At 43.8% G+C, this 20116-nt stretch overlaps 1 protein-coding gene across 4 annotated transcripts in view; it reads left to right on the top strand.

Annotated features, from left to right (window-relative positions):
* The window catches only part of FRMD5 (FERM domain containing 5), a 237256-nt gene that overhangs the window by 185693 nt on the left and 31447 nt on the right, over positions 1–20116 (top strand). For all 4 annotated transcript variants that reach the window (XM_012556746.2, XM_012556745.2, XM_023735222.1 and 1 more), the window contains 3 exons: positions 7353–7450; positions 9558–9681; positions 19795–19882. In XM_012556746.2, the coding sequence (XP_012412200.1) occupies positions 7353–7450; positions 9558–9681; positions 19795–19882 (310 nt within the window). The remainder of the gene's footprint in view (positions 1–7352; positions 7451–9557; positions 9682–19794; positions 19883–20116) is intronic.

The raw sequence follows: 20116 nt of genomic DNA, 5'->3' as shown, positions 1-20116 counted from the left end.
GGGGTGAGATGGTATCTCATTGTGGTTTTAATTTGCATTTCTCTAATGGCTAGTGATCGCGAGCATTTCCTCATGTGTCTGTTGGCCATTTGATGTTTTTAATTTTGACAAAACCAAAATCTTGGTGTTACCTTGTAGATGGCAGGGCTATGGGTGAAGAGATGATGCCAAGGAATCCCAGAGCTGAGAAGGACACAGCACTGCCAGCTGTAATCCTCTCCCTAGAACCTTGGCGATGGCTAGCGAGTCATCGCTGGTCATATGGACTATTTGTCTTATAAGGTTTGAAGATCTACTTCTAGATCCTCAACTGCTTAGGAAAACCCCCAAAGGAAGGAAAGCGAGGGAGGGAAAAAGAAAGAACAAAAGAATATGGAATTATTTTCATTTCCTGTTCTGAAGAGCATGCCACTAACTTTTTACCAGGCCAAAGGGCAAGAGTTTCTCTAAGAAGGAAAAGGAGGAAATGGGGAAGGAAGAGGGCAAGAAACAGGAATAAGTAGAGTGCAAAGGGAGCAAAGCAGTGAAACAGAGGGAAAATGGCTTCTTCTTGTGGGCCCAGTGGGGGTTGAGAGGAATCTTCTTTGGCTGGAGTTGGAAGGATTGGGAAGCTGTTTCCTCCAGCTGCATAGGGCAGTGTGCACGCACCTACTTTGAAGCCCTGAGGCAGTAAGGTATGTGGTTAGGGCTGAACCTCATGCTCCTTGTTAGGCATAGAAACTGCAGGCTCTGCTTACTAAGCTAGAAGTGGATGTGGCTCCCATTTAGTTTTTGAAAACCAAGCCCATTCATGTTAATGAGGGACGCTGTAGCTTTAAGCTACACTGTGTTACAGAACAGAGAAGAGTTTAGGCAAAGCACTAGCCTGCCCTGCTCACCACCTCCAGCGTATTTGCCTTAGCTCTGAGCTTCTCTTTCTCTCTGTTGAAAGAGGTTCCAGTGCCAGGGCAGACCCAGGAGTTCACAGCTCCTGTCCACCCAACAGGGCAAACTTAACACATATTTGTTGAGAGCCTAGCACCTCGATTCTGACACCCTCCACCAAGATTGCCTGGTCTCCACCTCACTGGACCAACACTGGGAATGGAAGTGGTTGGTCTAACACAACCCAGCGAGCTGCCAGTGACAGTGCCAAGAACACGGTTTTCTGATTTGTTTGAAGGCAAAAACATATGGTTGTCTTGGCCCTGAGGAGGAGCCCTTAACAATCCAATATTCTAAATTAATGTCACTACGTAATACTAATGTACAAACCCTCTTACCCAAGAAGCAGCATTGACTCAAATCCTACTGCTGTCACTTCTTGGTTGTGTGACCTTGGACAAGATATTTAACCTCTCTGACCTTCAGTTTCCTTGATTATAAAATGAGGATAATAGTGTCTACCTGATGGAATTGTTGGGAGAATTAACCACTATACTAGGGTCCTACGTGTCTTAATGGGAGTCCCTGGGTGGTAGAAACAGTTAACCCACTTAGCTGCCAACCAGAAGGTTAGTGGTTCCAGTCTACCCAGAGGTGCCTTGAAAGAAAGGCCTGTTGATCTGCCTCTGAAAAATCAGCTATTGAAAACCCTATGATGCACAGTTCTACTCTGACACACATGGGGTCTCCATGAATTGGAATCGACTCGTTGGCAATTGAACTGGACTGTACATGTCTTAATACACCTCCAGTGAGCCTTGCACTGAGCGAAGGCACTGTATGTGTTTGCTGGCAGACCAGTTACATGGCCCATAAACCCCAAGGCTCTGCAGAGGGCACAGGTGTGGTTAACACAGGCTTTTCTCCCTTGTTTATGTGGAAAGGCACTTCTAATAATCCCCACTCCTTCTGTGTCCTCTTTCCCCACCCCCAAGAATCCTACAGGTTAAGCCGCTAACTTTTGAGGACTGGGAGAGAAAGCCATCCCAGGTACCTTCTAAGTCCTGGTAAGCACAGAGTTAGAAACATGGCTAGGACTCTCACCAACCAGCAAAGTTCAGAGACACTGACGAGCATATGAGCTCCTCTCCATCTGCATGCATTTGTGCTAACCATCCTGAGCTGTGTTCCCCTTGCTCTCCACCTCACAAGCCTTCCTTCTCTGGAATGCAATTTCCGAGCTGGGAATTCTCAGGAATGTAGACCACTGAGTGCCTTGGGCCTGATTTGGAGTCTTTGTATCTCCCCTTCCCAGGGGCATTCTACTGAGATCACGAGATTAGCTGCATTTTTCTCCTCACTCCAATCCCTACCTATTTTAAGAGAGTGGGTACCTGCCTCAGCCTCACTGGATACCCATAATTCATCTCTGACTTAGAGCCCTCCACACCTCCTTGCTGCCACGCTAATGTAGCTGTCAGTGTGTTTTTTTCCTGGCAATATTGGTCCTACATTTTGCTGCCATCTCAGACATTCCCATAAAACCAGGCTGAGAGGAGGGGATGAAGAAGTAGGGAGTGAAGAACTATGCTTCAATTTATCTCTTGAGCTCTCCCCGGATGATAAATTTAGATGCCAAATCCTGATTAATCTCTTTTGTCATTTTTTAAAGTAATAAATAGATTTTCTTGTCTGGGCTAGAGACGAGGCACAGAAAATGGGGATTAGGCACTAGATTTAGCTTTTAACAGGAACAGCAGGTGGAGGAACTATTTGGAAAGATCAAGTAATACAAGGAAACTAAATGCAAATGGAGTCCTCCCTTCCAAAGAAGCAAAATTTGTCTGACACAGCAGGTGCTCAAAAAATGTTACTAGAATGATAGAATGAATGAATATATATATATGCATGAATGAATGGAGCTGTTAAGTCATTCATTCAGGGAACATCGGTGGAGCCTAGTGTAAAGATTAAAAGCTTAGACTAAGATGGATTGGCAAACTTTTTCTGTAAAGGGCCAGATGGCAAGTATTTTCAGCTTCATGGGCTATATGGTCTCTGTTGCAAATACTCAATTCTGCCATTGTAGTGTGAAAGTAGCCATAGATGATATGTAAATAAATGAGAATGGCTGTGTTCCAATAGAATATTATTTTATTTTATTGGAAACTATGGCAGCAAATCCCAGATCATTCTTATTTGGTTCCAATTAGAATTTCTCTTTGATGACAAAGAGTTCTCTTGACTTTGTTTAGGACCCTTCTCTCTCTTAACTGGATGCCTAACTGAATTATCACGGGTAGAAAAGTGTCAGGCCCGGAGTCAAGAGTCCTTGATTCTGATCACTGTGTCACCTCAGGCAAGTCACTCTACATCTCTGGACTTGTGTTTCCTCAGCTATGACTTGAGGGAATTGGGCTCTATGACTCCAAACACTCTCTCTGTTCTGAGGTGCTGAGGTTGGGTAACTCAGCTAGCCTGCTCATCATCAGGAACCAGCTGGGCTGGGTGGCCTCAGTAGGCAGCACGTAGTGGCCCTGGTGGTAGTGCCTTGGGCAACAAGATAGTCTTCCTTCGACCTACGTGTGGCAGGGGAAAACATGCCAAGTTCTCTTGGAGATAGGTCTAAGGGTGCTATGAGTCATTGGGATACTTTTCATGACCATCAACACTGAGCCATTGGTTTCTTCCTTAAATGAACAAAGCATGAAGCATGATGGGAGCTGCTGTGGCAGAAAAAAAGAGGGAGGAAGCCTAGTACAGCTTTCTTCCATGGAGCTGTCAGCTGATTCTTTCATGAGCTCATCTCTTCTTGTCCTCTGAAGACTGTGGTTTATTTCTTTAGGATGTTGACTTGCCCCTCACCCCCCACCCCCACTCCAATTTTTATGGCATTGCCGGAGGCTGCTCCTGGGCCACCAGAAGTCAGGAGGAACTCCACCCAGCAGTGGACAGCCTTGTTTCTAACCTAGTTCACCTGAGGCACCTGCCATGTGCCCATCAATCACGATGCCTAATCACGACAGTGGTTCTTAGTGCAAGGAGGAGCAGGTACCCTTTAGGAGGATGGGAAAGAAGCCTTTCAAATTTCAGGGGCATCCCCTAAAGATCCTGACATGCGCCCCAGGGTGACAGTCCTCTCAACATCACGTTGAGAATCACTGCCGAGAGCTTTGGCATCCCATTGAAGTAACTCCTCTAGCCCAGTGGATATTGCCCCTGAATTTCGGACACAGGCAAGGAGAGAGGTGTGGAGGAGCGATGCATGGACACAGGCCCAGGAAGTGATCAGTGAGTAAGGGGCAAAACGTTTGCATCCACACGCTGCCAAAGCCTAGGGAAGGTGGGAGTGGAACAGTGAGAGGCAGAGAAGCTCTCTTTCTCTCTCTCCCACACACCGTGTGGCATTTTACTGTGGGAAGCAGAGTGAAGACAAGCTTGATTTGGTAGATCCATCTTAATTATTCACTCTGCATGATGCCTTTCTCCTTTCATTTTTCTTGGCAAACAATGGGGCAGAGTGAGGGGAGGAGAGGAGGAAAATGGTTATTAAATTCCAGACTACAGTACTCACCTTCCCTCTGGTGTGAGGAGGGCAGTCCACCCTGATGTGGTTAGAAGAATGTTCTCCAATTTTCTTAGGACAGTCCTTCTTAAACTTTAATATTTATACAGATAACCTGGGTTTGTCGTTAAAAGGCAGATTACAGTTCAGTAGATCTAGGATGGGCCTAATACTCTGCATTTCCAACAAGCTCCCAGGTGATGCTGATGCTCCTGATATGTGGCCGTGCTTTGAGTAGCAAGGCCTTGAGAAGGTTGATTGCACCTTCATTTCTGATACTAATTAGTTGAATCAACAAGCCCAAGGCTCTCAAGTTCTCCTGCTCATCCCCTGCCCCACCCCCTTTTAGAAGTTACACCGTCAATGGTCCTCCTTCTCTTGGGCATTTTCACATGATCAGGTGGTATGGAATCTCCTGTTTTATTCTTCCACCTGAAAACAGAAGCAGTGGAAACCACAATTTGTTCAGGGAGGCTCCAATTTCTTTTTGGTTCAGACTGACGTATTTAAGGGAATTTTACTACATTTCCATTACTCTCCTAAGGAGACTGTAGTTATCTATGGCTGCATAACAAATTATCCCAAAACTTAACTTAAAATAGCAAACACTTACTATCTTGCTGTTCCCCTGTGTTAGGAATTTAGAAGCAGCTTAGCTGGGTGTTTCTGGCTTAGGATTTCTTAAGAGGCTGCAGTCAAGAGGTTAGCCAGGACTGCAGTCATCTGAAGGCTTGACTGGGGCTGGAGGAACCACTTCAAGCCACTCACATGACTCTTAGCAGAATGCCTCCGTTTCTTGCTGGCTGTTGGCAAAAAACCTCCATTCCTTGCTACACGGACCTCTTTATAGGGCTTCTAGAGTGTCTTCACAAAGTGAGCGATTTAAGAGAGAAAACAATGAGGAAGTTGCAATGCCTTTATAACCGAGTCTTAAAAGTCAGACACTATCTCTTCTGCCTTATTTTATTTGTTAGAAGCAAGCCACTAAGTCCAACTCGCACTCAAAGAGAGGAAATTAAGCTCGACCTTTTGAAATTAGGAGTATTAAAGAATTTGTATGTGTATTTTTTAAATTACCACAGATTCTCCTTGGCCAAGGAGACAGTGTGGTAGCTGACCCACTCAAGGGTTTGATACTCCTGGGTTTTGCTCTTCTTAGGGCACTGGTGAGGTCTTGAAAACCAGAAGTCCTACTCCTTGTAAAGACATTTCAAAATGGAAAATCAGCAATTCTATTCCACTGCACAGTGGTTAAAGCACTCGGCTGCTAACTGAAAGGTCAGCAGTTCGACCCCACCAGCACCTCCATGGGAGAAAGATGTGGCAGTCTGCTTCTGTAAAGATTATAACGTTGGAAACTCTATTGGGCAGTTCTACTCTGTCCTACAGGGTGGCTATGAGCTGGAATCTACTCGACAGCAACGGATTTCATTTGGTTTGGGGTGAAACTAGGAAGCACTAATAGTGCAAGAAGGGCAGTATATTGTTGTTGCTGTTAGTTGCTGTCACGTTGGCTTCAACTCATGGTGACCTCATGTACAACAGAATGAAATGCTGCCCAGTCCTGCTCCGGCTTCACAATTGTTGGTATACTTGAATCCATTGTTGCAGCCACTGTATATTTCCAGTGCCTTCCAACCTAGGGGCTTATCTTCTAGGACTATGTAGGACAATGTTCTGTTGTGATCCATAGGGTTTTCATTGGCTAATTTTCAGAAGTATATCGCCAGGCCCTTCTTCCTAGACTGTCTTAGTCTAGAAGCTCCACTGAAGCTTGTCCATCATGGTGACCCTGCTGGTATTTGAAATACCGCTCACATGGTGTCTACCACATAGGGATTCCATAGCATAGTGATTAAGAACCAAGCTCAAAAGTCTAACAATCCTGAATTTGAATATTGGCTCTGCCACTTACCAGTTGTATGTCCATGAGAAAATCACTTAAACCTCAGTTTCTTACTCTGTAAAAGTGAGGGTATTAATAGTACCTATCTCAAAGCGTCCTCAGCTGCCAACCAAAAGGTCGGCGGTTTGAACCCACCAGCGGCTCCCCGGGACAAATATGTGGCAGTCTGCTTCCGTAAAGATTTACAGCCTTGGAAACCCTACTGGGCAGTTCTACTCTGTCATACAGGGTTACTATGAGTCAGAATTGACTAGACAGCAGTGGGTTTTAAGGATCTCAAAATGACATGTGAGAATTAAAGAAGATATTACATGTAAAGTACCTAAAACCTGGACTGGCAGATTGTAAGTGTTCAATACATATCAGCTACTCTTAGCTATTGATAGCCTGCTTCCATCCGAGATGAAAGCTTTCTATATTTGAAGAGACGGCCACAGGTTTCTGCTTTCATGTTTGTGTTTTCTTATCAGTGCCTCTTCTTACACCTTATTCAAATTCTGAAACGTTTGGTTGACCTCTGCCAAATAGTTGAAGGCTGTTTCTCCATATGGACTGATTCTCATGGCAAACTGAGGCTGAACTCTTCCTTGGGTTAGTTCCTTCACCCACCGTTCCACTTCTTATGAAGGAACATAAGTCCGAGGTGGAGAGAGAGCCCAGGTTGCCCCTCTCTGATGGCACAGTTTTTGTCTGTGGCACTGGATTGGCAGGGGCTGGCTCCTTTCAGAGCCCAGAGCTGAGGGACGATGCCTTTACCAGGAAATGCCATTTCTGTTCTGAGCTACAGAAGGAAACTGACAGCTTGTTTTGAATTAAACCTCAAATCAGTTCAGGGCAAAGCACATGAGAGAGTCTTCAGGGCAATGGAAAACGTGTTTGTTCTAGGATATGTTTTGAGATTTTTTTTTTAATGTAGTAAAAGTGTCCTGACAAAGATTTTGATAGACCTATGTTACATATTTATGTCTTTAAAGCAGTCAAAGAAACCCTTTATAGTTCATTCTGTTTTCTCTCCAGGTATTTGGTCTTCCTACAGATCAAAAGGGATCTCTACCATGGCCGCCTCCTCTGTAAAACATCAGATGCTGCCTTGTTAGCAGCCTATATCCTTCAAGGTAATGGTTTTTGACCGGATACATTTGCTTTTCATGCTAAGTGTTAATTACATTATTTCGGTTACCACAGATGACTACTTCTTGGATATAGGCAGTATCTAACCCAAACCAAAGTCCAAGCTAGAGGATTTTGCCCAGACTCCCTAGAGCCAGAAAGCACTCAATCCTAAACTGTACTTAAGGTCTTATACCAGTCTGTTTGGGGGATTTGCCCTGCGCCCTTAGTTAGTAAGGTTATTGAGACTCTGGAGAGTTACCTGAATCAATCTTTTCCTACCCTCTCATGCAAATCTCCAAGATGTGAAGCACCTGGTGTCTATTTCAGAGACCTTTTAGTGCAGAGCACTCAAAGTTGAAAATATTTCCAAGTAACAAGCTCATTTTCTGACATGCTAATAACTAAGAGCTGGGGCTGTACCCAGCTGATGCCCAGACTGGCTTCTTTGCAAAACAGTGGGAGAAACTTGATACACAGTCTTCACATGTGGTGTCTCCCCTTTCCTGAAGTACAGGGGCATTTAAATGCCACCTCCTAGATTTCTCTTAGTGCCTAGACCTGAAACTGTCATTACCACAGGGTCATTTTGGGCCATAGTACTAAAATCGTGAAGTTTCCATCAAAGAATCTAGACTTGTATTTGGAAAACTGTGAACTCCCAGAAACTGTTTTGTAAAGAGAGACTAGAAAGTTTTAGCCAATAAGAAACTAATGTCCCTCTGGCAAGAGAAATATCACAGCCCTGTTAAGCAGTGTAAGGGCCAGTCCATTGCAACCTTGACTTCTGAGACCTCTCTTTTAAAAACCCCCTAAATGGGAAGTGTCTAGAAGGAGCTTGCTAACTATAAGGTATCCAAAGATGCCTCTTACATTTTTAAGAGAGAAAGCCTAACCCATTCTAAGTAAAATTTTAAACTCCACTCTTTCTTCCCGGTTTACCTTGACAATCGTATTGAAATTTTCCATTTTATTTTTCCTTTAAAGAAGTACTTGATGTTAAGCATGGATGTTTTCCACTTGGGACTTTCTAAATAAAATCATAATAAATGACTCCATGGCTTAGGTTCACCCTGGACTTCAGGCTCAGGGAAGCCTTTTGTCTCTTCCTAAATGATAGAAATTCCCAAGTGATCTGGAAGACACTGTATTTGCGGTGAAAGAGCACAAGCCACAAGTACAACATTCAGCCATGAGAGAAGGGCAGGTTTCTTAGGGTTTACTCCTCCCTCAAGACTTCTCATCTGAACTGTTGTGGCTCTCACGGGGAAGGAAAGAGGGCAACCACAAAGCAGCTGGCACCTTCTTCTTCCTCGTATACCCACCATGCTCCCTCCGAGTGCTGCACGTGGAGAACGCTGGATTCTGACCCAGAATGCACTGTGGGGAGGACCGTGGGTCAGCAGCTTTGGGGAGAGCTGAGTGGGACTCTCTTTGTGAATGGCCGGAGGAGAAAGCCACACCAGGCAGAGAACTGAGAAGTCAGCCTTAGAACTCAGCGCTCCTGACCTCTGGGACACTTAACTGGTTACAGCCAGTCTTCAAGCTCTGCAGTTCTCTCAAAGCTGGTACCTCTCAGCCTGCACTGAATGTTTATTCAGATTTAGTCATTTGATTTGAGTTTGGATCATGGCTCGTTCATCAATCTGCTGCTAAATCCTCAAAAACAAGATTAAGACTTCTGATCTAGCTCAGGCCCAAGAGGTTCTGTCTTCCTGATGGAACTCACAGTGACCTGTGTTGTCACGAAGAGCCGTGCTCCCGGGCCCTCTTCTCATGGCTGAAGGGGTGAGGACTGTCACAGGCTTCTGCTCTTTTACTGCAAATTTATTTGCGGTGATCTCAGAAAACAGGGTCAACACTACCATCTTTTGTTTAAACCCAGGGTGCACGTCTAAGGGGAAAACAAAGGTGGGCATGTACCTGAGGGGTCTGCCCTCCTGCCCTCTGCCCTGTGCCCACTCCCAACCCACAGCCGGGCTCCGGATCCACTGCTCTTTGTAAATCTGATTCATGCTGGGCTTTTGCTCTGTGTATTAAATCTTTTGGTTGCTTTGCCAGTAATGATTTACCTGTCTCCACAATTATTTTCCTCTGTCTTCCTTTTTAAAGCGGAGATTGGGGATTATGATCCAGGGAAACACCCTGAAGGCTACAGCTCCAAGTTCCAGTTTTTCCCTAAACATTCAGAGAAGCTGGAAAGGAAAATCGCTGAGATCCACAAGACAGAGCTGAGGTGTGTGACACTCGGTTCAGGCCCAGGACACAATGGCTGTCCCACAGCGTGAGCATGCAAGCTCTGTGCTGTGTATTCTGCTCACGTAGACTGTTTAACGACACAGAGTGATGCTCCCAGCCTTCCTAACTCTGGGATGTACCATTTTCAGAGATCTGCTGACAGCACAACCCCAAGCCCTGTGGGCTCACTGTCCAAGAAGACTGGTCTCGCCTTAGGCTTAAAGGCAAGAAAGAAGCTGATGGTAGGGAAAACAGAGAGAGGCTGGCCTTTGAAAGCTCTTAGCCTCACTAAGACAAATGAAGAGACAGGGAAGAAAAAGCATGAAATGGGGGAAAGGAAAACATATAAGAAACAGCAGAAAAGAAAAAAGATAAAAGAAGAGAGGAGAAGCTGAGTGGGGATGTGAAAAAGGGGCATGCCTCACCTGTCTGTGACAGTGTGACAGGTAGCTCCTGGGTCAGTGATGGAATGGCACAGGGCTGGCCCTCATTCTAAAGCCCTATGGATGCCCTGAGTCTCCCTGGGTGGTGCAGTTAACACACTTAGCTGCTAACCAAAAGGCTGGAGGTTCGAGTCCACTCAGAGGCACCCCAGATCTACTTCCAAAAAATCAGCCATTGGAAACCCTATGGTGCACAGCTCTAGTCTGACACACATGGGGTCGCCATAAGTAAGAATCGGCTTGACAGCAACTGGTTGTTTTATTATTATTATTATTATATATTTTATTTATTTTGTTGTTGAGAATACACACAGCAAATTATACACCAATTCTACATTTAATGACATTGATTACATTCGAGTTGTGTAACCCCCTTTTCTGAGTTGTTCCTCCCCCATTAACAAATTCAGTGCCCCCTAAGGTTCCTATCTAATCTTTCGAGTTGCTGTTGTCAATTTGTTTCCATATAGATAGTTCTTAAAAGAGCATAATGCTCAAGGCAGACATTTTTTACTAGTTAAGCTAAACTATTGTTTGGTTTTAAGACTTCAGGGGATAGTTTTGCTTTAAAGTCTAAAGATTATCTCAGGGCAATAGTTTCAAGGGTTCATCCAACCTTCATGGCTCCAAGAAGTCTGGAGTTCATGAGAATATTAAATTCTGTTCTTCATTTTCCCCCTTTTGATCAGGATCCTTCTATGGACTCTTTGATCAAAATATTCAGTAATAGTAGCCAGGCACCATCCAGTTCTTCTGGTCTCATGGCAAAGGAGGCAGTTGTTCATGAAGGCAGTTAGTTAGCCACACATTCCATATCCTCCTTCTGTTCCTGACAGTCCTTCTTCCTCTGTTGTTCCAGGTGAATAGAGGCCAATTGTTGTGCCTTGGATGGTCACCTGCAAGCTTTTAAGACCCCAGGCACTATGCATTGAACTAGGAGGTAGAACAGAAGCACTAAAAATGTTATTAAGCCAATTAACTGGGATGTCCCATGAAACCATGACCCTAAACCTCCAAACCAAGAACACCAAATCCCATGAGGTTTTTAGTTGTACATAAGCAGCCTCAGAAGCTACTCTTTTTTTTTTTTTTAAGATACCTCTATCACGCAACTTTTGCCAATTCAACTTTTTACAGGCAAGCAACTTATTGACAGCGATTACAATAATCAGCTGTGCAGCCCTACCCTTAATCAACATATTTCCATCACCATTAACCCCCCTTGCCCTCTCCCTCCTGCCCCTGGTAACCACTAATAAACTTTGTTCTCTATACATTTGCCTTCTCCTGTCTTTTTATATAAGTGAGGTTATACAATATTTGTTCTTTTGTGATTGACTTATTCCACTCAGCATAATGTCTTCCAGCTCCATCCATATTGTAGCATGTATCAAGACTTCATTTCTCCTACTGGCTGAGTAGTATTCCATTGTATGTATGTACCACATTTTGCTTATCCATTCATCTGTTGATGGGTATTTAGGTTGTTTCCACCTTTTGGCTATTGTGAATAGTGCTGCAGTGAAATTGGTGTACTAGTTTCTCTTTCAGTCTCTGCTTTCAAGTCTTTTGGGTATATACCTAGGAGTGGAATTGTTGCATTATATGGTAGTTCTATTTTTAGTTTTTTGAGGAACCCCCACATTGTTTTCCACAATGGTTATATACTATTTTGCATTCCCACCAGCAATGGATAAAGGTTCCAATTTCCCCACATCCTTACCAACATTGGTTATTTTGTTTCTTTAATCTTAGCCATCCTAGTGGGAGTGAAATGGTATCTCATTGTGGTTTTGATTTGCATCCCTCTGATGGCTAATGATGCCAAACATGTTTTCATGTGTTTGGTGGCCATTTGAATGTCCTCTTTGGTGAAATGTCTATACAAGTCCTTTGCCCATTTTATGATTGGGTTATTTGTCTTTTTGTTGTTAAGCTGTTGAAGTTTTATATATATTTTGGTTATTGTGGTTGGTTTTTACGAGTGCCCTGAGAGCGTATTGGTCTGGGGCATGGTCTTCAGCACTGCATAACTCAACGCCCCCCCAACACACACCCCACCTGGAGCCCCTGACCCTGCACAGAGAAGCAGCCTGAGCAGGGAGGCGTGTTTTCCTCAGCTCCTTTGCGCTCACCCACAATATTCTGCGTTCCATTAAACAGTGTTAATGCATCCTCTCACCCATGTGAAATGGGATTTTCTAGAAAGAAAACAAAACAAATACAAACAAGGTGCCACGAGGGTATTTGAGCCCCACTTCGTGTGGCACGATAAAACATAGATTCCCCAAATTGTTAAACTATGAAGAAAAGAGTTACCTACGATGCAGTGTCGTAAAGTAAAATGCAATGCCATCATTTTAATACATTACAATCTGTAAAATCTTTTAAAATATTTATGTAACTACCTTTCTGGAGAAGAACTATGCAAAATACATATATATATATATTTCTAACGATAATGCTCAGTTTAAACTAGCTCCTGCCCCGACCCCAACCCCCCAACAAAAAAAATTGTTTTTTAAACTTTCACTCAAAGATTTCAGGTTAAACTCTGAGTTAACCAACAAATACATCCCAAAAGCCTCCTTAGCCTCGGTAAACAGGCCCCTTGCCCACTGTGTGTGGAGGACCGGTTCCCCGCCTTCCCAGAGGAATGTAGACACCTGTTAAAGGCGGAATCACGGATGCTTCCATCCCTCTTGCTGTGCAGGCACCGCGTTTCAAGTGCCGGGCCCCACGGCTCCTCCCAGCACTCTGTTAGGGAAAAGCGACCCCTTCTGGTGATGGTCGGAATAAACACGGAGCTGCGTGGGGTCTCGCTGCTCAGTCACAGGAGAAATGGGGCTCTCCTCCCATTAGAAGGCGCTGCCCCGCGGTCTGTAGGGAATCTGAGAACAGCGAGGGCACTCCCCGAGAAACCTCGTCCAGGGCAGGGAATCCCCAGGAAATGGTGCCCACTTTCAGGGCCCTGGAGTTTTGGGCGGGCTTAAGCGGTGAATGGAGCCCACGGGGCCCGCCACCCTCCAGGCAGAGAGCGCCTCTCACCGCTGAGGAAGCTTCCTGGAAGGGCCCGTGCTCCAGCAGTCTCTGATGGCAGCCCCGGCCCGCTGTGTGATAATGCTTATAGGGCAGCCTTCCTGCTTTCTGCATGCATTTTCCAAACACCTTCCCCGTGTCTTGGGTACTCTGGTGACTGTAGAAGAAGTGGTATTCACAATAATACCTGCTTACACAGGTATTACTTACACAGGTTCAGCCTCCTCTTCATAATGTCAAAAAATGTGTCTGTGTTTCCTTTCTGCCACTCTACTGTGAGTCCCTTTCGGGTACAGGCTGTGCACTATATATATATGTATATATATATATATATTTTTTTTAATTGTGCTTTAGGTGAAAGTTTACAGAGCAAATTAGTTTGTCATTAAACAATTAATACACAAATTGTTTTGTGACATGGGTTGCCAATCCTGCGATGTGTCAACACTCTCCCCTCCTCCACCTCGGGTTTCCTGTTTCCATTCGCCCAGTTTTCCTGTCCCTTCTTGCAGTCTCGTCTTTGCTTTTGGGCTGATGTGCCCATTTAGTCTCATCCACACGACTGAACTACGAAGCATGTGTCACGTGTGTTATTGTTCGCCCTATAGACCTGTCTACTCTTTAGCTGAAGGGTGAACCTCTGGAGTGACTTCAGTACTGAGTTAAAAGGGTGTCCGGGGGCCATACTCTTGGGGTTTCTCCAGTCTCTTGTCAGACCAGCAAGTCTGGTCTTTTTTGTGTGTGTGTGAATTTGAATTTTGTTCTACATTTTTCTCCCACTCTGTCTGGGACCCTCTATTGTGATCCCTGTCAGAGCCGTCAGTGGTGGTAGCCGGGCACCATCTAGTTGTTCTGGGCTCAGTCTGGCGGATGTTGTGCTAGTCGTGCTCCATCAGTCCTTTGGACTAATCTTTCCCTTTTGTCTTTAGTTTTCTTCATTCTCCTTTGCTCCAGCTAGGATGGGACCAGTAGATGCATCTTCGATGTCTGTTCGCAGGCTTTTAAGACCCCAGACACTACTGACCACAGTCCGATGTAGAACATTTTCTTTATAAACTATGTTATGCCAATTGAGCTAGATGTCCTCCGAGACCACGGTCCCCAGCCCCCAGCCCAGTAACTCCGTCCCTCAGAGAGTTTGGATGTGTCTGTGAAGCTTCTATGACTTTGCATTGTCAAGTTGTGCTGACTTCCCCAGACTCGTGTACGGTCTTACCCTTCACCAAAGTTACCACTTATCTACTATCTAGTTAGTGTTTTTCCCTCCCCTCCCCTCCCCTCCCCTCCCTCATAATCATCAAAAATTGTTTCTTTCTGTGTGTAAACCTTTTCTTGAGTTTTTGTAATAGTGGTCTCATACAGTATCTGCCCTTTTGTGATTGACTTATTTCACTCAGCATAATGCCCTCCAGATTTGTCCATGTTGTGAGGTTGTTTCCCAGATTCATCATTGTTCTTCATCGTTGCATAGTATTCCATTGTGTGTATGTACCATAGTTTGTTTATCCATTCATCTGTTGATGGGCACTTAGGTTGTTTCCGTCTTTTTGCTAGTGTGAATAATGGCTGCAATGAACATGGGTGTGCATATGTCTATTCGTGTGATGGCTCTTATTTCTCTAGGATATATTCCTATAAGTGGGATTCCTGGATCATATGGTATTTCTATTTCTAGCTTTTTATGGAAGTACCATATCATTTTCCATAGTGATTGTACCATTTTGCATTCCCACCAGCAGTGCATAAGAGTTCCAATCTCCCCACAACTTCTCCAACATTTGTTATTTTCTGTTTATTATTATTATTAGTGCCAGTAATGTCAGAGTGAAATATAGTATCTCGTTATACTTTTGATTTGTATTTCTCTAATGGCTAGTGATCAAGAGCATTTCCTCATGTGTCCATTAGCTGACTGGATGTGTTCTTTGGTGAAGTGTCCGTTCATATCCTTTGCCCATTTTTTAATTGGATTATTTGTCTTTTTGTTATGGAGGTGTTGGATTTTCCTACAGATTTTAGAGATTAGACCTTTGTCAGCTATGTCATAGCCAAAAAAATTTTCCCAGTCTGTAGGTTCTCTTTTTACTCTTTTGGTGAAGTCTTTTGATGGGCATAAGTATTTTATTTTTAGAAGATCCCAGTTATCTAGCTTATCTTCTGGTGTTTGTGTATTGTTAGTTATGGCTTGTATCCTATTTATGCTGTATATTAGGGCCCCTAGCGTTGACCCTATTTTTGATTCCATCATCTTTATAGTTTTTGGTTTTATATTTAGGTCTTTGATCCATTTTGAATTAGTTTTTGTGTACGGTGTGCGGTATGGGTCTTGTTTCATTTTTTTACAGATGGACATCAGTTTTGCCGGCACCATTTGTTAAAAAGACTGTCTGTTCCCCAGTTAATGGACTTTGGTCCTTTGTCAAAAATCAGCCGACCACAGGTGGGTGGATTTACATCTGGGTTCTCAGTTCTGTTCCATTGGTCAATGTGTCTGTCGTTGTACCAGTGCCAGGCTGTTTTGACTACCATTGTTGTATAGTAGGTTCTGAGGTCAGGTAGTGTGAAGCCTCCTACTTTGTTCTTCTTCTTCAATAGTGCTTTACTTATCTGGGGCTTCTTTCCTTTCCATATAAAGTTAATGATGAGTTTTTCCATTGCGTTGTTGTTGTTGTTGTTGTTGTTAGGTGCCATCAAGTCTGTTTCAAATCAGAGCCACCCTATGCACAACAGAATGAAATACTGCCTGGTCCTGCGCCATCCTCACAATTGTTGCTGTGCTTGAGCCCATTGTTGCAACCACTGTGTCAATCCATCTCATTGAGGGTCTTCCTCTCTTTCACTGACCCTGTACTTTACCAAGCATGATGTCCTTCTCCAGGGACTGATCCCTCCTGATAACATGTCCAAAGTATGTGAGACATAGTCTCACCATCCTTGCTTCTAAGGAGCGTTCTGGTTGTACTTCTTCCAAGACAAGATTTATTCATTTTTTTGGCAGTCTATGGTATATTCAGTATTCTTTGCCAACACCACAATTCAAAGGCATCAATTCTTCTTCGGTCTTCCTTATGCATTGTCCAGCTTTCGCATGTATATGAGGCGGTTGAAAACACCATAGCTTGGGTCAGGGGCACCTTAGTCCTGAAGGTGACTTTGTTGCTTTTTAACACTTTAAATAGGTCTTTTGCAGCAGATTTGCCCAATGCAATGCGTCTTTTGATTTCTTGACTGCTGCTTCCATGGGTGTTGATTGTGGATACAAGTAAAATGAAATCCTTGACAATATCAATCTTTTCTCCATTTATCATGATGTTGTTTATTGGTCCAGTTGTGAGGATTTCTGTTTTCTTTATGTTGAGGTGTAATCCATACTGAAGGCTGTGGTCTTTGATCTTCATTAGTGAGTGCTTCAGTCCTCTTCACTTTCAGCAAGGAAGGTTGTGTCATCTGCATAATGCAGATTGTTAATGAGTCTTCCTCCAATCCTGATGCCCTGGTCTTCTTCATATAGTCCAGCTTCTCAGATTATTGGCTCAGCATACAGATTGAATAAGTATGGTGAAAGGATACAACCCTGACGCACACCTTTCCTGACTTTAAACCATGCAGTAGCCCTTTGTTCTGTTCCAACAACTGCCTCTTGATCCATGTACAGATTCCTCATGAGCACAATTAAATGTTCCGGAATTCCCATTGTCCACAATGTTATCCATAATTTGTTATGATCCACGCAGTCAAATGCCTTAGCATAGTCAATAAAACACATGTAAACATCTTTTTGGTAGTGTCTGCTTTCAGCCAGGGTCCATCTGACATCAGCAATGATATCCCTGGTTCCATGTCCTCTTCTGAATCAGGCTTGAATTTCTGGCAGTTCCCTGCTGATGCACTGCTGCCGCTGCTTTTGAATGATTTTCAGCGAAATTTTACTTGCCTGTGATATTAATGATATTGTTTGATAATTTCCGCATTCAGTTGGATCACCTTTCTTGGGAATAGGCATAAATATGGATCTCTTCCAGTCAGTTGGCCAGGTAGCTGTCTTCCAAATTCCTTGGCATAGACAAGTGAGCACTTCCAGTGCTGCATCCAATTGTTGAAACATCTCAATTGGTATTCCATCAATTCCCAGAGCCTTGTTTTTCGCCAGTGCCTTCATCCATTTTGTTAAAGAATGCTAATGGTATTTGGATCAGGATTGCATGGTATTTGTAGACTGCTTTGGGTAGAATTGACATTTTCACAATGTTTAGCCAGACTGTGCCCTATATTTTATTTGTATTGTATATTTTATAGGAGGTAGCCCAGAGACTGGCACATAAAGTTGCTAATTGATTGGTGCCACTCCAAAAGGGACTCCAGAAGGGAATCTGGCCTGCTTCTTGCTTGGGTTGGCTTATCTTCCTGCCCTGCCATATTACATTAATTAGCAGTGTTCAGTCCTTCCCACCAGCCATCAGAGCTGTTGTTGACCTCACAGACTGCCTGCTCTCCACACACTGGACACAGTCCCACATCTGTAGAAGTGCATCTGCTTCACCAGGGCACTGGACCCATGAGAGAGCTGATGGTGATACTGCCACTGGTTCTGCTCTGACCTCATCAACACATCTGCCGAAGAGGCAGCCAGGAGAGGAACGATGCTAAAAGCCCCTTCTTCAGACGGCTTAGAGCTGGGGCTGGTTTCTTCTTTTTTCTGCCTGTTTCCTTTTCACAGTCATCATCCTGTGGACAAACAGAGCTAGAGTAAGTCCGAGGAGCTCGTCACTGTCTTCTACACTTCTCCTCACCTTATATTCCCACGTTCCTTTTTGGTAAAGGAAGAGGGTTAGATGGCGCCAGCAAGATATACAGACTCCTTCTTTGTATTTCAGTCTAGATCCGATAACAGAAAAGAAAACAGTGGGCTGCAGCCAGCCTGCAGATGTGTTTTGTCTGTACCCATAGTATTTAAAATCATGCAAAAATTAATTTAAAAAAAAACAAAACAAAACATTGCCATCGAATCCATTCTGACTCCTAGCGACCTTATAGACCCTATAGGACAGAGTAGAATTGACCCATAGGGTTTCCAAGGCTGTAAATCTTTATGGAAGTAGACTGCCACATCTTTCTCCTGCTGAGCAGCTGTGGGTTCGAACCGCCAACCTTTCAGTTCGCAGCTGAGTGCTTAACCACTGCGCCACCAGGGCTCTTTAAATCATGCAATACCACATAAAAATCAGTATCTCTGATTTCTCTTTTTAAAAAATCAGAACATCTAGCAATTCTGGGCCCCACGTTCCCACCTGACTACAGTCTCAGAGCTGAGGAACAGCTGTCCCCATTAGATGCAGAAGGCACTTTACAGTTTGCCACAGTCCATACTATCTTACACTCAGCCCAGGTCAGTGATATAGCCTGCCTCACCCCTGAAGGCGTTTGAGTTTTTGATCCTAGACAGGAGCCTCTGAAGTTGGTCCTCGAATAACGGAATACACTCATGAAAACCTGGGGTATGTGCCACATTTTGAGCACTTCTTTTTTTAATTATTTATTTTTTGTTATTGTTGTTGGGAATATATACAACAAAAACATATGCCAAGCTTCTACGTATACATATCAGTGATACGGATTACATTCTCAAATTGTGCAACCATGCTCACCCTCCTTTTCTGAGTTGTTCCTCCCCCATTAACATAAACTCACCACCCCCTAGGGTGCCTATCTAATCTTCTGAGTTGCTGTTGTCAGTTTGACCCCATATAGGTAGACCTTAAAAGAGCATAATCTCAAGGCAGACATTCTTTACTAGTTAAGCTAAACTATTATTTGGTTTTAAGAAGACTTCAGGGGATATTTTTGGTTTAAGGTTTAAAGATTATCTCAGGGCAATAGTTTTGAGGGTTCATCTAGCCTCCATGACTCCAGAAAGTCTGAAGTTCATGAGAATATGAAATTCCATTCTGCATTTTCCCCCTTTTGATCAGGATTATTCTATGGAATCTTTGATCAAAATGTTCAATAATGGTAGCCGAGCACCATCCAGTTCTTCTGGTCTCATGGCAAAGGAGGCAGTTGTTCATGAAGGCAATTAGCCACACATTCCATATCCTCCTCCTGTTCCTGACTCTCCTTCTTCCTCTGTTGTTCCAGGCAAATAGAGACCAATTGTTCTGCTTTGGATGGCCACTTGTAAGCTTTTAAGTCCCCAGGCACTACACAATGAACTAGGAATAAACCGAAGCAAGAAACGCGTTATTAGGCCAATTAACTGAGATGTTCCATGAAAGCATGACCCTAAACCTCCAAACCTAGGAATCAAATCCCATGAGGTATTTGGTTGTACATAGCCTCAGCAGCTACTCTTTTTTTTTCACTGTTGTAAATACATCTATCACACAACTTTTGCCAATTCAGCTTTTTACAGGTATACAACTTATTGATAGCAATTATATTAATCAGCTGTGCAACCCTACCCTTAATCAGTGTGATTTTTCCATCATTGTAAACCGGAAGTCAGTACTCCATAAGCAATAACCCTCACTTTTCCCCACTCCCCAACCCCCTGAGCACTTCTTAATAGAGAGTTTACCTCAGTGAAACCCGTGGGAACAGGAAGCCCTGACATCTCATTTTCTTTATTCCAGTGGTCAAACACCAGCAACATCAGAGCTGAACTTTTTAAGGAAAGCGCAGACATTGGAGACATATGGGGTGGATCCCCACCCGTGTAAGGTAAGCTCCCACAGCTAGAGACTGCACTGACCTTGCTTCTCTAGAGGGCAACAGGCAGCAAGGGACCATGTGCCTATGCCCACCCACCCCCTTCACAGGCTAAATGGTTGGCTCTTTCGGTGACAGATGCTAAAGAAAATGTCTAATTCTGAGAACTTCTCCGGATTCCATGCTGTATAATTTTCGTGATGCTACATCAGTGTTGAAGGACCTGACAAAGTCAATCTAAATAAC

The sequence above is a fragment of the Trichechus manatus genome, unplaced genomic scaffold, assembly GCF_000243295.1.
Source record: "Trichechus manatus latirostris isolate Lorelei unplaced genomic scaffold, TriManLat1.0 scaffold00076, whole genome shotgun sequence".
Taxonomy (NCBI): Eukaryota; Metazoa; Chordata; class Mammalia; order Sirenia; family Trichechidae; genus Trichechus; species Trichechus manatus.
Note: the sequence above shows the minus strand (reverse complement) of the source record. Positions and strands in the feature narration are given on the sequence as shown.